This window comes from Pteronotus mesoamericanus, unplaced genomic scaffold (genome assembly GCF_021234165.1).
Source record: "Pteronotus mesoamericanus isolate MK-2021 breed Mesoamerican mustached bat unplaced genomic scaffold, CSHL_Meso_final scaffold_21, whole genome shotgun sequence".
Classification (NCBI taxonomy): domain Eukaryota; kingdom Metazoa; phylum Chordata; class Mammalia; order Chiroptera; family Mormoopidae; genus Pteronotus; species Pteronotus mesoamericanus.
The window spans coordinates 28,823,453-28,841,451 of NW_026555310.1; the positions used below are offsets into that span (position 1 = coordinate 28,823,453).

At 35.2% G+C, this 17,999-nt stretch overlaps 1 protein-coding gene across 3 annotated transcripts in view; it reads left to right on the forward strand.

The window, feature by feature from the left end:
* The window catches only part of LRP6 (LDL receptor related protein 6), a 140,824-nt gene that overhangs the window by 84,859 nt on the left and 37,966 nt on the right, over positions 1 to 17,999 (forward strand). For all 3 annotated transcript variants that reach the window (XR_008530640.1, XM_054591419.1, XM_054591420.1), the window contains 3 exons: positions 12,463 to 12,679; positions 13,434 to 13,723; positions 14,976 to 15,202. Coding sequence is in view for 2 of the 3 variants with exons in the window: in XM_054591419.1 (XP_054447394.1) it covers positions 12,463 to 12,679; positions 13,434 to 13,723; positions 14,976 to 15,202 (734 nt within the window). In the remaining variant the exon portion in view is untranslated. The remainder of the gene's footprint in view (positions 1 to 12,462; positions 12,680 to 13,433; positions 13,724 to 14,975; positions 15,203 to 17,999) is intronic.

The following is a 17,999-nucleotide window of genomic DNA, read 5'->3' on the forward strand; positions in this document are numbered from 1 at the left end:
ACTAAATTTTTCTTATAATTTATAGTCTCATTATATACTTTTTATTTCATTCCCCCCCTTTTATTTCTGAGCTTTTGCTCACAAATGTAGCAACACCTAGTAGTTATAGGTAAAAAGCAACCTTTCTTGTCTACCTTAAAGGCATGTAGATTTGTTTTGAATCTCTTTTATTGTAAATTTTCATACTTTAGAGAATACAGTGTCCATAGTAATTTTGTTCAAATCTAATTATACTTGGCACAACTTTGTTGGGAAGCAGAAATGGAGATTATTAGAGCCTTGAGTACCAAGAAATTTTGAATAAAGAGGGGTATTATTGTGTAGGATCTGTGCTGAAAACTTGGCATTTGGTGAATGTTCTATTTCATGTTCTAAGGCTGAAATTGCAGGGCTACATTTTCTTCTCATGACAACTTCCTCTATTTTATCAATACCCTAATAAGGAAACTTGTTTCTCAAGGATTCATATTTCTTTTTAAAGTAATTTCTTTGTCTGGCATCTTTAGCCTGTGTATTGTGAAAGTCTGTTAAAACACACAAGGACCCATTTATGATGATTTTCCTATTGTTTGTTTCTAGGATTACTTCCTCATTAAGAATTTATAGTAATACAATCATGTGTTGAGATAAAGATCTGATAACAGGTACCACAAAGTACTTTATTTTGAATCTTTGCTAATTTATAACATTCGGCGATCCTTAAAATAGATTATATTATACTTTTAGTTTTAGATACTCAGGTTGATGAAGTTAAATGCCTGAGTCGTTGCCCATTCTCGCTACATTACCGTACTATCTGTATGTATGTGTGTATGTGTATGAATACAGGGTCTGACACAAATAACGCCCCTTCCTTTTTTATTACAAAATCTTTTATTACAAAGTCATAAGCATGGAATTCTGTAACATAATATCACACTCAAGCACACCATATGACATTTTAGGTGAAATGTTCAAATTAAAATGATAAATTATTACACCCATATTATTACCCTACTGACCACAGTCAAGCAGGCATTACTTCTGCTGGATCCTGTTTATATTTTTCCCCACATCTTCTTGACATATAATAACAGAAGAATAATATTGATAAACTCCCATCATTAGATTCCTCAGCCTGACAGAACACCTGGATTTTTAACTTACATTCATTGAGTTATAAACATGGTGCTGCCCTGTTGTATCACATTGCATCTGTTGAGGAATATCTTATGATAATATATATTTTAAACTCCTATTTGAAAGTTACCTGTTCATGTATAATTTTAGCAACATTCTTTAAGTTGTTATAATCTACAGTAACCAAAGTAGTTTATCATTGAATTATATGCTGTCTCATCATCCACTCGACTTTGGCTCTAAAAAAAATGATTGCCTGTATATAATGAGAGAACCATCCTTGATGATAGGTGTAATCATGCTTTCCTGAACTGCCGCAACAAATCCCAGAGCCTCACCAGTGAAGATGCTTTGCCTCACTTAGGAGTTAGTATGGTTTTATCTATGTAAATGAGAATAATGTGATGCGTACTGGTACTTAGGAAGCATTTTTAATGACCAAGTTTGGACTTGCTCTTGGATTGTTTTTTTTTTAATGTTCTGCTTTTACACTTTTTCTTCTCATGTTTTAGTGTAAAACCATGTGTGCAGGTATTTTTAGTTTCAGTCTGAAATGTTTGAAGCTTGCCAAACTTGTAAATTTTTTTTATTAATGGAGCCCATGTAAAACATTATCTTTCAGAAGGTTATTTCTCTGTAGGTAGAAAACTATTAGACATTTAAAGGGGTCATAGAGATTTCATTTTTGTTGTTTTTCGAAGCGTTGGAAAGGGTAAGCAGTCAGATAATGATAAGGACCACAGTTTTGGGACTTCATGGTATGGAATTTGCAAAACATTGAGCAGTTAACCGTGACAAGTGTTTTAACTCTTTGTTTCAATTTAAAGTTATCATCAGCTATTTAAAGATTCTATGTAATAGTCATTCCTATAGTTATCTGTAATGAACAAAGGACTTTCATTTTTTTTCCATTTTAAATATACTTTAAAATTTAAAAATTTAGACCTTCTAATAATTTTAGCATGCAGCCCCTGTCATTTGTTGTTGTTGTTGCTGTTGTTGTTGTTGTTGAACCCTACTAGATTTTTGTTCATTGTACCATAATTTGGGGTGGGTTCGCCCCCCATTTTTTTTTTTTGTTAGATTTGACCTGAAATAATTAAATCTCAGAGAAAGATTAGAGTTATTTTTATTGTACTGAAATTTTCAATAGACTGGTGTTTGTTTAGTATTTCATTTATAATTTTGAGCTTCTGAAATCTGCCAAGACTTCTGTGAGCAGGAATGAAATGAAAGTTTTTATACAATTAATAGATCTGCTGTTCAAAGGTTTTTTCTTTTTGTTCATTTATTTTTTATTTTGGATAAACAGATGACTTGGTTTTTATATTTGGTTGAGAATTATAATACTGCTTTTGTGTTTTAGTTACCAGTGTTATTCTTCAAATATATCAAAAACCCTTCTGTGCCATGTGAGATTTTATTAGTCTACAGATCAATAAGTAAACAATGTTTTATGGGTTTTCCAAGTGTTGTCATTGAATAAAGTAAAGCTGTTTTCAGGTCTTATAAAATTAGCTATGGTTTCTAGATAGTGTCATATACTCACACAAACATTTTTTTCTTTTCTAGCCAGGTTTGTCTTCCTAAAAATCAGCAGTGCTTGGTGCTTTTTGCTTAGTTTGCATCTTTTGTTTGTCCAAAATCATGGAGCTTTCTATCTAGAAAGAAATGAATGGAATTCAAGTTTCCTGATTCCTAATACAGTACTTTTTGTGTTGTGCTCTGCTGCTTTTTTATACTTACTCACTTTGAAATAACTTCAGACTTAAAAAAACTTGCAGGAATAATCTATTTGCCCAGCTTCATTTTACATACTCATGGAATAATTATCAACATCAGGAAATTAACATTGATACCATTTTCATTACATACTCCTGTTATATTTATTTGTTTTTTAAAATTTACTTATTTTTAGAGAAGGAGAGAAACATCAATGTGTGGTTGAGTTTCACATGCTCCCTGCTGGGGACCTGGCCTGAAACTCAGGCATGTGCCATACACTGAGAACTGAACTGGTGACCCTTTGGTTTGCAGGCTGGCGCTTAATCCACTGAGCCACACCAGCCAGAGCCTGTTATATTTATTTATTGGAATTCTCCTGTAAGGAAGAGCTGTCCCCTCGCCTCTGTTTACTCCAGTATAAGTGTGGACTCATGGATAATTATTTTATTCTATAGGTTATATCCATTACTATCATTATATTGTTGTAAAAATTGTCCCAGAATTGTTATTAAAAGCACCTGCAAGTTGATTACTCTGTCTTTTTCACATGCTTTCATCTTAATGTTTTTAAATTGTGGTAAAAAACACATAACATAAAACATACCCCCTTAAACATTTTTGGGTGTACAGTACAATAGTGTTAATTATATGCCCATTGTTGTGTAACGAGATCTCTAGAAGTTTCTTCTCTTGCAAAACGAAAACTGCCTCTTGAACAACTCTTTTCCCTCCCCTCTCCTACTGGCAACCACCATTTTACTTTCTGTTGCTAAGAGTTTCACTACGTCAGATAACTTTATGTGAGTGGAATCATGCAGTAGTGTCTTTCTGTGACTGCCTTATTTCACTCCGCAAAATGTCCTCATGGTTCATCTATGTTGCAGCATATAACAGGATTCCCGTCTTTTTAAAGGTGGAATAACATTCCATTGTATATGCCCCATTTTCTTTAAACATTCATCCGTCTGTGGACATGTAGGTTTGTTCCACCTCTTGGTTACTGTGAATAATGCGACAGTGAACATGAGTGTGCAAATAACTCTTGAGATTCTTTTTTCACTTCTTTTGGAAGTATACCCAGTAGTGGGATTGCTGGATTATATGGTAATCTATTTTTAATTTTTCAGGGAGCCCCTATCATCTTTCTGAAACAACAATGTATTCCAGCTTTATCTTATTTCCTGTGCCTCAGCATTGGAATCAGCTGTTGCTCCAAGGCGCCATGGTTCTTTTTAATGAAGGAATAGTATTTAAAAACCAGTATCTGGGCATAAGGCATGCTCATTGGTACAGGAGTAATTTACCTTTTAATTACTAAGGTGTAAAATTGATTTTTTTCTACTTAGAGGCCACGTAGGATTTATTTAAGCTACACTTGAAAAGGATGAGAGAAAGTGGTTAGTTTTCCTTGGTTAGCATGCTCCTGTTTTCCCATTAGGTTTTACTGAAGGCTCTAGGGCAGGGGGCTCTCAGAAATGTCTTGAGAAGCAATTCAGTATGGTTGACTAAGGTGATGTTGCTGTTTATTCTAATGATGCTTTCTGAAAATAATCTGTTCTCAATTTTAAAGTTTTCCTGAGTAAGTCAGGTTTTAGAAAGCTTTGGTCACAATAGCAGTTCTTAGCTCTCTGTCAGTAAAAGGACATAGTAACTGCAAATGCTTAATATTCTAAGCATGACTCCCTGAAAAAAAATAAAACAACCTAGTGCAACTACGATACTTTCCATTCATATTAAAAATCACTTGTATTTACTCAGGCATAACATGGCTGGCACTGTGTTAAAAGACTTTAGATGCATCACCTTAATTGCCCTTACTTCTCCCTTAAACAGGTGCTTGCCATCCCTTTACTTCCCTTTCTGGGTCCAAAGCATTTCTCTTCACTTGTCGCCCCAGTGTGATTCTGCATGACTGAAATGTTATTTTTATGGATATATATTCTATTTGTAAGTGCCTTTCTGTAAAATTATATTTTACGTCCTGTGAAGTCTGTCAGTCAGTCCCCAATGATACCTATTTGTCTCTCTTATATACTTCCAATTCACTACTTGTTTTGGATATTGCCTGGAACACTGAAAGAGGAGTGGTTCATTGTGAGCGTAATTTTGGTGTCCCTTTTGGAATTGCATAGCATTCCCACTGCAGTTCATTTTATGAAGGGTGCCTGGTTGTCCTGTTGTCATCTATTTCTTGAACGTGTCTAGTCAAGTGAAGTTGCATAGCAGCAACTTTGGTTGTAGACTGGCTGCATTCCAAGATTTCATGGGTAATCCTGTCTTGACATTTAATGAACTGATGAAACTGCTCCAAAAACCGGATGTGATGTTTATAGAAGGTTTCTCTTACCTCCTCTCTGTGGAGATAATGTTCTGGTTAACCCACATCTGTTTCCTCTTGTAGCCCACATTCTCAGTGTGGTTTGGGAATATTTGAGAATGCCTCAGAATGTTAAATCTATACCGCAGTGTGGTTGAGGCAGCTGAAACCACTGGAGACTCTGGTTCAGATTTGGAGGAAGATTTCAGAGGTGACAGAAGCCTAATTTCAGTTTAACTAATTAAATCACTCTGAGGTAATACAGTGAAGCATGCCCTCAAGAATTGCCAGAAGATTTAAGTAATGTTGGCTCAGCTCTTAAAGCATAAGGGTAATCTTTTCACCTAAAATGGTTCACCTGTTCTGGGTTCAGAATATACAAGGAAGCTTTTACCAGGAATTGTTATTTTTAAACATAAGGGGCTTAAAACCATATTTACAAAGCCGGTAACCTGTCCAAAACTGTTACTAGTTCAGCATGAGAAATGTAACAGTGATGTTCTTTGAGACAAAGCAGCATTCTCTTGTTTCACTATGTTGCTTCTGCCCAATAGAAAGAGGTGTGGTTGGTAGAAGGGAAATATTGAGGGGAAAAGCTAATTTTCTAATGAAAGTGTGAACTCTGCACAAATAAAGAAAAGAGATTTCAGAAAGTAAGCTTTGGACTCATATAGGAAAATATATGGTTCTTCACATGTAAAGTCTCACAGTCAGATTTTATTTAAGCTGTTGATCCCTTAATCTTTTCAGAGGATTCTTATAGTTGCTTTCCAGATATTAATGAAAAAAATAATAACATGTATTAATAACAGCTCTTCCCTCCTCCTCCTCCTCCTCCTCCTCATTTCCCAGCCCCTTCTTCCTTGGACTTGCTCTTTATCTTTTCTCCATTTTTTTTGATTATGGAAAATTTCAGACATATAGTAAAACGGAGTAAAGATTTTCGTGAACCACCGACCTTCAAACATTATCAGTGCATGGTCAGTCTAGAATGGTCTGAAGGTGAGAACAAAGGAGATGACAGATAAGGATTCTGTTATTTAATGTACTTGTAGTTTTAATACTTCTATTTTGAGATAACCTAGAAGCAATGAAAGAATCAGGCCTTTTTCTTCGGTCTTACAAATCTTAGCTACTGCTTTGAAATGCAAATTTGCAAAAACATAAAGAGGTTTGGAGTTTCATCAATTTTTTCATCAGAAATTGTTCTTTTTAAGTAATTTTTACCCATATTAGAATTAAGTATAGTATAGCTGAGGAGAAAGGAAAGACCAATGAAAGACATTTGTTTGTGGGTCTACTAAGCCTGATGGGTCTGTGGCAACCCTAAAAGTGGCAGGTGTGAAAGGGGACAGAGATCTAATCTGAAAAGGAGTAAATTAATTTTGTTGTAGGCTCTATAGTCACCACCATGAAATTCTAATCCTACATAGTCGTTATGGTAGCCAATAGCCATATATGGCAATAGAACACAGAAAATGTGGTTATTTTGAATTGAGATGCTTGAAGTGTAAAATATATACTAAGACCTAGTATGAAAAGAAAAATCTCATGAATAATATTAAAATAAAAATGTATATTGCCCTGGCTTGTGTGGCTCAGTGGAATGAGTGCTGGCCTGTGAACCAAAGGGTCGCTGGTTCAATTCCCAGTGAGGGCACATGCCTGGGTTGCAGGTCAGGTCCCCAATAGGGGGCACACAAGAGGCAACCACACATTGATGTTTCTCTCCCTTCTTCCTTTCCCCTCTCTCTAAAAATAAATAAAATCTCTAAAAATACATATATTGAAATAAAAATATTTTTCATATATTGGATTTGATTTGATAAAATATATTATTAAAATTAATTTTACCTGTTTCTTTTAACTTTTTAAGTTTGGCTACTAGAAAGTTTAAAATCACACACACACACATACATACACTCACTTCTCACATTTGTGGCTAGTATTATATTTCTCTTGGACAGCACTGTTCTAGACTCAACCCTGTTGTAAAAACTACAGCAGACAAGAATAGGAAGAAGGGGAATTAAGGGAAACAATGTGCTTACAAAATTACATTTAAAAAATCTTTAGTACACCTTAATTACATTAATTTTAAAATAGATGTGATATATCTAGCTTTAGTGTGGGTTTTATTTGTGCCCCCACCCCTGACTCACTCCTCCCACAAAGTCTTTTATATTTTGCTTTTAAAGTGAGAGAACAGGAATAGCTGGAAGGGACTAAAAGCTTCAGTGGGTAAGGCTATAAAATCCTTAGTTGTGGCTTTTAAGGAACTGTGTTTTAAATTCCTGGCCACTGTGCTATTCAAAAGATCTTGTTAAAATCTGCATTACCATTTTTTCTTCCAGACGTTGCTGAAAACCTTACTAGATCTTTTGCTCTTTTTTTTTTCTTCTTCCCAGAGACCCTTGCTTGCACTTAGCACAGCATTAACACCAATTCAAACTCTAGTTTTGTCAAGGGACTGAGTTGAAGATCAGCCAAATGTTTCTGATCTACAGTTATTTATGTGTAGTTCTGAAATTGAAAAAACTCTAGAAACCAAAAATGATTTTCGTTAATTCAGTTGGCGGTGAACCTGGCCTGAAGCAATTTGTAGTCTTTATCTCTTCTTACAGAAATACTGGTATGTTGGCCATGAAGTGCTGCCCTGGACCCAGGGAGAGATGATATGCTATGTGCATTGTGTTAACCTTTCTAAGTATTTTTTAAAATCTAAATTCTGAAACACGTCTGGCCCCTAAGACAGATAAGGGATTTTGGACTTCTTTTACCATCTCACAGGAATAGACAATATTTTATTAAACATAATTCTATATTTAAGATACTTATTTTTAGCACATCTGAACACAGAGACAGAGGTAAATGAGGTCTTCCTGAAATACAGCTTTGTAACATCATGCTCCTTAAAGTGCTTTCAGAAGTTCTTGTTTTCTGTAATTCTCCTTATCCTGGAATTTCATACCTGCTAATGGGTGGTATCTGCCTGGTGCTGTTTTTAAGTACCTTTTGTATTCTTTCTGCCTCAAAGAGCTTCTTTCAAAGCATCCTTAACTCTGTGTGTTAACATGTGCTACTTCTCTAATTGTGGAAGATCCTTTTCTCTTTCTCTTTGTTAAAATTCTCCTAATTCTTCAAGGTGGATTTGAATTCCTACTATGAAGTTTCTCCTGATTAGCTATGGGCCAGAGAAGGATATGTGTATGTGTATAGTTTTAATGTAAGTACAATTTGTCTCCACAACTAGATTGTAATTCCTAAGCCAGAAGAAGTCCTGTTATAAATTTCTTAGTGTTCATCATGATGTCTTTCATGGTGATTTGCATTTATTAGGTATGCTTATGTTTGATTTTGGAAGGGAGTGGAAGGAGGATCTGGTAGAGCAGCAGAAGTGTGTCCTCTGATCAAATTGTCAAACTACTACGTTTTGTTACTGTTTTAGTTACTGTGCACCTAAGTAGCATAAGCAAACAATAAAAATGGGGGTTGGAAATGGGAATAGGGTCCTGTAGTTTTCCACTAGTTGCCAGAATATAGAGAGGTCTGTATCGCTTTTATTCTTCAGTTGAACAATATGCAGTTATTTTCTTTTTTTATTTCCCCATACTCTTTTTTTATTTATGTATTTTTATTTTGAAGCACTATATTTTATAAATTAATCAAATTATAACCATTTAAATGTAGCTATTTACTTTTAAGGACTAAAGCATTTCACTAAAATAATTTCAAAGGGCAAGAACCAGCAACACATCTGACACTGGGTGTATACAGCACAGATCTTTAATTTTTAAATCTGTTCTATTTTGCATGTGAGAAACTGGCTAAATTTACCCAGTGAGTGATAGAGCTTATCTTTGAAATCTAAATCTATCTGATTCTGCCAGAATATTGTATTAATAATGAGATTCTTTTTTTTTTTAAGAGCAGAAGAATGAAGAATAACTGCTAAATAGATGGTGCTTAATTATGTAAACTAGAAGGATCTTTTGGAATTGTGCTTTTGTTATTTTTCTCACTGTGAATTTCAGTTTCGTTTTTTGCTCATTATCCAAAGTCATACTTAATCAGCTGTCTTTAAGTTGTTCATTTATCAAAATGAAACAACAAAAATGTTTCAGGACAACATAGCTGAAAGAGAAGAGTTGGTTGATCCTGTAACATTTCGAAGTAGGAATTTAAATTTTATTTTTACAAAAAACTCATTATTAGGCATCTAATTCAGTAATAGGCATTTAGATTGGCAAATTTTAATAGGAAGGCCAATATTTGGGCATAGTAATCAACAAAATTAGGATGTATTAAGTGTAAGATAAGGCATATTAATTGATTTAGGGTAATACTGAATGAAACTAGGAATAAAATGAAATCAGCTAATATTAAAATACCATAAGCTTGTAAGAAAGTTAATGTTTTAGAGTTTTATAATATGAGATATTTAGCACTATGAGATGAGATGCTCTCTGATAGGATGATGAACTCCACCTAATGGAGAACATAGGTTCAGTGTTGAGTATGCGGCATTTTAAATGAGGTAGCAATATATTTTCTGGGAAATGGAAATTCTGCAGGAGAAACTGGTGAGATCTTAGGTTACAACTTTACATATTTGTAATTTTTCTACGTAAGATAACAGCAGAAGCCATAAGACTTGAGGGGCTTTTTGAAGGGTGTTTTCAGATAGGGAAGAACTCAAGAAATCTTGGGAAATACCCACCTAGATTTGAAAAGGGATGGAGAAACCAGTGAAATGAAGAGGAAAAAAAGCAGTCTTGGCTATAGAAAAAGAAATAAGATACTGTGCCATGAAAACCAAATGTAGAGTTTTAGTGGATGGTTAAGATGGTCAAATGTTGAAAAGACGCGAAAAGAGCTCAAGAACTGAGAAAAGTGAGAAAGTAGTCATGGACTATGTTCAGTAGTTATTTAACCAGAGACATAGATTAGAAGCCATTTGTAGGCAGGTAAGGGAACAAATCCTAAAAGATAGAAGCAACTCTTAGAGATCATATTCAAAGAATGTGGCAATTAAAACAGAATCATTCATCTTTTAAAGTGTCTTCATAAAATGGGGGAAATTATGTTCTGCTAAAGGCAGGAAAAGAAGAGCCTTTTGGAGAAGGAGAAATTGAAGATCCTGGAAAAGAAGGAAATAGTATTGGGAGAAAGTTCTTGGAAAGGGAGTAGAGGAAGATAGAGTCAAGAGATAATTTCCATATTAGGACGGAGAAACAAAAGTATAGAGTTTTCAAAGTAAGCTTTCTCTACTAAAATAGATGTTTCTAAATTATATGTCTAATGAAGAAAAGATTTTTTTTTACCCTGGTTGAAGTTTCTAGGCACTAATAGAATGGGACCAGAAATTCTTTCTCAGAGCACTGCCATCAGAAGGGAGCAAGAATGTATCCCTTCTCGAAAAGTAGGTGGTAGAATGCACTTTACATGGATTTAAAATTTGGGTGTGAATTCCTTTCATTCAAATGGACCTGAGGATAAGAACTGTTACAGAAATTTTCATTTCCATTTTTAGGAAGGTTCCTTGAGTGTCTTAGGAAACCTATCTCCTTTTAAAAATTATTTAACAAATATTTATTGCTTTATTTGCCAAGTTCTTTAATAGCTATGGGAAGCACAAATGGATGAATTAAGGTTCCTGCTATTCTGGAGCTCATATTTTTTAGATATATAAATAAATAAAGGACCCTTTTCTCTGCTTAGTCCTTTTACTCTTAAATGCCAAAATCATTTTAAGATATAGCACAGACAGCCCTGACTGGTGTGGCTCAGTTGGTTGTGGGGGTGTCGTCCTGCAAACTGAAAGGTCGCTGGATCGATTTCTGGTCAAGGCCACGTGCCTGGGTTGCAGGCCAGGTCCCCAGTTGGGGGCATGCGAGAGGCAACCAATCGATGTTTTTCTCTGCCTTCCTCCCTTCCCCCTCTCTAAAAGTAAATAAAATCTTAAAAAAAAAAAAAAAGGATGAGCACAGACATCATAAAATATGTCCAGGAATGATCTATAACTAGAAAACATAAATGTAAAAAAACTTAAGCTCATGTCTCAAAGAGAAATTATTAACTTTAAACAGTATTTAAGAGTTGGATTAGTGCTTTTTACCTATGTTTATGATTTTAAAAAATTTATTTAAATACAGATTTATACAGTTGGTTTAATAAAAGTTGTTTTGTATCTGATATTAACAGATAACATTCAGTTAATACAAATTTGCCTTTCATTAGATATAAATCAGATATTTATTGATATTTGCAAGTGAAACCACTAGGATATGGCACAGTTTAGCTTGTTCAGTTTTTTAAGTATTTCGTCTGTTCCTAAGGTTTGGCTGTTCTTAGAATATCAGCAGGTGTTTTAAAACTTTTAGAAAGGTTAGATGAAGAACATCTGGTTGTCATTCCATCTTGGCAATTATAGTATTGGCTTATGTGGAATATTTGTTAGTAATTGTTTGGATAAAAAATTAATACTTGCACATAAGATTGTATTTGATTTTTTTTTTTTTGTGGATGGGTTGGGAGGCAAATATTGATTACATGTACATGTTTTTACTACCAGAATAACATTTCTGAAGGCTAATTTGCCTGGCATACGTTCACTTTAAATAGTAGAAGTAGTCTCAATTAGGGACTTGCAAGTTTGTGCCTTAAAAGACTTATTCCATCTTTTAGAACAGAAGACGCTGCTATAATGTCAGAGACACCTTGGTCACTTCTAGGGAGGTTGCTAATGTTTATGAGACTGTCAGAATGAATTTAATAATGCTAATTTTAAGTAAAAACAATGAAATATATATACTAAGTGAAGGAGCCCTGAAAAATACTTCAAGTCCAACTCTGTTTACAAGCTGTGTGACCTTATATGAATGTTTCCATAGATGTTAAAAAGGCAAAACTCTCGGATAAAATACATTGTAAAACAAATATGCAATGAAATAATGTATGTGAAAGTACATTATAATTTGAAAACAAATGTACAAGCATACTTAAGGTGATGATTCTGTATTTTTAATTTTTACATAGTCATTTAATAGAAGAGATGCATACTAAAGCTAATATTACCAAAGTTTTAGGAGGAAGATTAATAGATTGGAGAAATAGAGGTAAAGTAAGAGCTTATATTGACTATTTGAAGTCATCCTCATTCAATCAGCATTTTATCATTTTGTGAAAGCATTGTAATAGGGATAAATACTTTTGGATTTTGATGTCTCTGGCAAGTTGCACTTGTTGTTTTTACATCCATTTGAAGAATTAATATACTTCTTTTTTTCTTAAACTTGAAGGTTATGAATACTGATGGCACTGGGAGACGAGTGCTAGTGGAAGACAAAATTCCTCACATATTTGGGTTTACTTTGTTGGGTGACTATGTTTACTGGACTGACTGGCAGAGGCGGAGCATCGAAAGAGTACACAAACGAAGCGCAGAGAGGGAAGTCATCATAGATCAGCTGCCTGACCTCATGGGTCTAAAGGCCACAAATGTTCATCGAATCATTGGTAAGTAATGTCAGAATTCTCTTAGAGGTGGAAGACATGAAAGAGAAAAGATGGAGATAGGCAGAATTTTATAAAGCAGCATTGTAAATTGTTGATGTTTTGAGGGAGTATAGAAATCATCTGTTAACCTTTTTTTTTTAATGTCAGAAATGGGTGTTGTAAATGTTGGCTTACTACTCTGTCCACATAGTTTGAACTGAAGGGATGCGTGCGCGCGCGCGCGCACACACACCCCACCACACCCCCCCTTCATCAAAAGAATTCAGTCCTATTGTATGAATTATGTAGCTTATTTTAAAGCTTACTGTGGGTACAAAGGAAAGTATTTTGCCATACTTTAATTCACAGTTGATCAGCAAGGGAGTTTTGAACTCTTCCATGTCCAGCCTTGGCTAGCTCACGCCTCCTTACGCCGTCATACCTGGAAGGTCACAATATTGATAACAATTTAGTGGAGACACCCAGTTGGCTTAGTGTACTACAGTTCAGGAACTCTTGTTCTCCAGCAGTTCTCTTGGCTTGGCCTACCCAGTAGCTGGGGCCATAGCTCGCAACCCTGCTCCCTCCCGGCCTTTCATTCCATCAGTGCTCATAGTGCTTGTTTGTGAGATTAGAATGGAAGCTCTAGGTTTGGGAACAGATACAATCATAGGTCTTTGTGAACCAAGTGCTTATTAATTTTAAAATAAAAGTGTGCTGATTATATCGATGGATGTGCCCTTCTGTGCCCTTGTATAATTACTTTATCTTTTAGGTTCCAACCCCTGTGCTGAGGAAAATGGGGGATGTAGCCATCTTTGCCTCTATAGACCTCAGGGCCTTCGTTGTGCCTGTCCCATTGGCTTCGAACTCATCAGTGACATGAAGACTTGCATTGTCCCAGAGGCTTTCCTTCTGTTTTCTCGGAGAGCAGATATCAGGCGAATTTCTTTGGAAACTAACAATAATAATGTGGCCATCCCACTCACTGGTGTCAAAGAAGCTTCTGCTTTGGATTTTGATGTGACAGACAACCGAATTTACTGGACTGATATATCACTCAAGGTTAGCAAAAGGACAGGGATATTAAAACGGGGGGCTAAACTGGAGAGCTTCTAGATCAACTTCCTTCATTGCTTAATAAGCAAAGTTCAACAAAAATTTTAAACTTTCTAAAGGAAGTCAAGGGAAAGGCCCATTCAGTATTTAATTAGGTGCCTTTTAATACAAGATATTTTGCTTGAATGTCTAAATCTGTAAGACATAATCTTCCTCTACTTTGTTCCATTTGAAGGTAACGAGTGACATTTTCTACAATTAGTAAGCAATTGTATATTTCACATAAATGGCTTATAAAGACTTGACTCAATTTATTTTCAACAAAATTTTGGAGCCTGACTGAGGTAGAAAATACCAATTATAAGTTACAACACAATTTTCTTTTCTTTTTCCTAGAATAAATATTGAAAAGCATACTGAGTCAAAAAGGAGTCCTCAGGAAATCTGAAGAATAATGTTTTCTTCTAGATTGTTTTGGCCTTGTTTCACATAATTTGTATAAAATTTTGTCTAACATGCAAAAACCATGGGGTATTGGAGTCAGAGTAGGATTCTGACAATGTTCAATAAAATCTATTAAGTGAGTAAATGAAGTAAATAAATAAATCTTGGCTTTTACTGTGGCCTCCAACTTTCCAGATCTTGAAAATAGAGATGATCTCTATTTTGCAGGGCTGTTGTGAGGATTAAATGATAAAATATATGTACACAAAGTACTTAGGATAGTGCTTGACAGGAAGTAGCAGCTGTTATTAATAGCTTGAATTATGATTGTTTTAAATTTTAGGGAGTTCAAAGCTACGGTAGGAATAATATGATACTGGTAGTATGCATTTTGTAGGTATAAGTTTGTTGAGATCTCAAATTGACACAATGACATGGCAGTTTTCTCAAGTACCTTCAGAAAGCTGACTTCCAGTTAAAAGTTGACAATATTCTGGTTGCATCTTTTTCACTTGATTACTAATAAATTTCAAAAAGGAAGCCATTCCACTGTCTTACCAGAGTAAATATTTGGTCCTTAAGAATCTCAAAATTTTTTTCCCTGAATTAGCAATTAAGAAAAGGTCACTGTTGCATTTACTAAAGTTTAATATCATGTTTTTCCTCTGTGCTCATAAAATATATGAATTGTATTAAGAAACTGTGCATCTGCCTCTTCTGGATCCTCCCACCCACCAAAATATAAACCAAACATTTTTTCAATAGTGTTTTGTACTTAAGCCATTTAACTTTGTTATTAATCTTACTTTTGCAGACCATCAGCAGAGCCTTTATGAATGGCAGTGCACTGGAACATGTGGTAGAATTCGGCTTAGATTATCCAGAAGGCATGGCAGTAGACTGGCTTGGGAAGAACTTGTACTGGGCAGACACAGGAACAAATCGAATTGAGGCATCAAAGTTGGATGGACAGCACCGACAAGTTTTGGTGTGGAAAGATCTAGACAGCCCCAGAGCTCTTGCGTTGGACCCTGCTGAAGGGTAAACAGCTTTATGTATGCATTCTTTGCGACTACGTTGTGCATGGCCCAGTATGGTTTATATTCTTGATATTTTAATTAAAAAAAATTTTTTTTCTTAAATAATTTATTTTTAGACAGAGGTGAAGGGAGGGGGAAGGAGAGGGAGAGAAACATCAGTGTGTGGTTGCCTCTCGTGCACCCTTACTAGGGACCTGGCCTGCAACCCAGGCATGTGCCCTTACTGGGAATTGAACTGCAACTCTTCGGTTTGCAGGCCGGTGCTCAATCCATTGAGCCACACTGGCCAGGGCATTGATACCTTAATTTTTATTAGGAATCAGACAACTAATTTATAAATAGGCTTTATTTTAAAATTGTTAGCTAACATTTCACTGATTTAGAATTAATACTAGCTAAATTTAACTTTTGTCACTATGAACATTGGGTGAAGAAAGATTAGTGAAATGGAAAGATTAGTTAAATATTACTGCTCATGTTTATGTACTAAGTAAACAGCCTTTTTAAAGGTATCATCAAGTCTGTATTTGCTTGCACCCTTTCCCAAGTTATACCAGATTGCAAACCTACTGAAGTAAATCCGCTGAAATAATGCTGTGTGCAAAGAAATAACTGCATTTAAAAAAGATCCACTCTAGAACACTCATTAATTCAGGAGGACAGCTATTTTAGTCATTATTATAAGCTTGGAGAAACTTTGGTATTAAACAGTTAACTTTCTGATAAACAGTAAACTATTTATTTACAAAATGATGTTTTCCAAGAGTAGATGATTTTTCTGCATGATTTAGAAAGTTTAAAAAAAGCAAGTAGCTGAGTCTGAAGAATAATTCCACATTTATTGATGCCTCTTGGTGCAAATATTTTTAAATTTTATCTTACTGTGTTTTTTTTATTACCATTTATCTCCCCTATACCCTCTTCCACCACCGCCCACCATCTCCCCCAATAATCACCTTACTGTTATAACCATGTCCATGAGTTCTTTCTCTTTTTTTTTCTTCTTTTGCTTGATCTCTCCACTCCTCCAGTCCCCCTCAGAACTGTCAGCCTGCTCTCTATCTGTGAGTCTGTCTCTATTTTATTTGTTAGTTCAGTTTGTTCATTAGAGGCCACATATGAGTGAAATCATATGGTACTTGTCTTTCTCTCACTGCCTTATTTCACTTAGCGTAATGTTCTCCAGGTCTATCCATGATGTTGCAACAGATTAAGTTTTTTTTTCTTTTCTTTTTTTATGGTTGAGTAGTATTTCATTGTGTAAATATACCATAGCAGTTTTATCCACTCTACTGATGGACACTCGGGCCACTTCCAAATCTTGGCTATTTTAAAAATGCTGCAATGAACATTGGGGTGCATATATTCTTGCCAATTAGTGTTTTGGGTTTCTTCAGTTAAAATCCCAGAAGTGGAATCACTGGATCATAAGACAGTTCCATTTTTAATTTTTGAGGTTACTCCATACGACTTTTTCCACAGTGGCTATACTAGTCTGCATTCTCACTAACAATGCACAAGGGTTCTCTTTTCTCACATCCTCTCCAACACTTGTTATTTGTTAATTTATTGATGATAGTCATTCTGACAGGTGTGAGGTGATATCTCATTGTGGTTTTAATTTGCATTTCTTTGATGATTAGTGACATTGAGCATCTTTTCATGTGTCTGTTGGTCATCTCTATGTCCTCTTTGGGGACATGTCTGTTCAGGTCTTTTGCCCATCTTTTAAATTGTATTGTTTGGGTTTTTTGGTGTTGATTTTTATAAGTTTATAAATTTTGGATAGTAACCCCTTATCAGATGTATTGGCAGATGTGTCCTCCCATTCTCTGGGTTGTCTTTTCGTTTTGCTGATGGTTTCCTTTGCTGTGCAAAAAACTTTTTTGTTTGATGTAGTTGCATTTATTTATTTTTTCTTTTGCTTTCCTTGGCTGAGTAGATACATCAGAAAAAATAAAAGCAGAAGTTAACAATGCAAACATACAGGCCTATTTTACCATATCTATAATTAAAAATAGTTTTTCTGAAGTCATTTAATTCCATGATTAGCTAGTTGGCCACCTAATTAGAAGGCCATACCAAAGACAGCCCTGTGCTAACATGTTGTGGTTGGATTATGGTGATCTTTTACTTTAAGCTTCAGTTACCAGACAGATAAATTTAGTAGTTGGGACTAAGGACTCTGGTTTATGTGGCTGCTGGCAACTGTGAAATTTCTCTCACAGTTGTTTCTCTTTGGCTCTTGTGGTGTGCACGTGCCTGTCAGCTGACAAGTACAGATGCAAACAAAGCCTGAGACCAGCTTTACTTTTTAGAAAAGCATTGCTACAAAGTCAGTCATCAGCTGACAGGCTGATGAGTGAATGTCTGTCCTCAGGTATTTGATGAGAGCTGGCATATGGAGTGCTTTACTAGTCCTAGTGTTCAGAGTGTTTTGAAACTAGCACCTTAAGTTTTAGTTGAAAGGGCATTTGGCTAAGGGATAGGATCCAGGTCTATCTCTGTCATGTGACGGGCTCGAAGACATTAGACAAATCATTTATTTCTTTCATTGCTTTGACCTCATCATAAATAAAAAGACTGAAGTATTGTAGGGCTGCTCTAAGGGTTATGTAAAAAGCTTGAAAAAGTAAAAAAAAAAAAAAAAGCAAAAGAATATTCTAAAATTTCACAGGGATTATAAGCGTAGTGGTTAGTGCCCAGATGATACAGTACGGGGTGTCATTGCTGTTACACAGGGTGTTCCCTTGGACCATGTTGACCAAATATACGAGTATTTTCAAACTTTGGTTTTT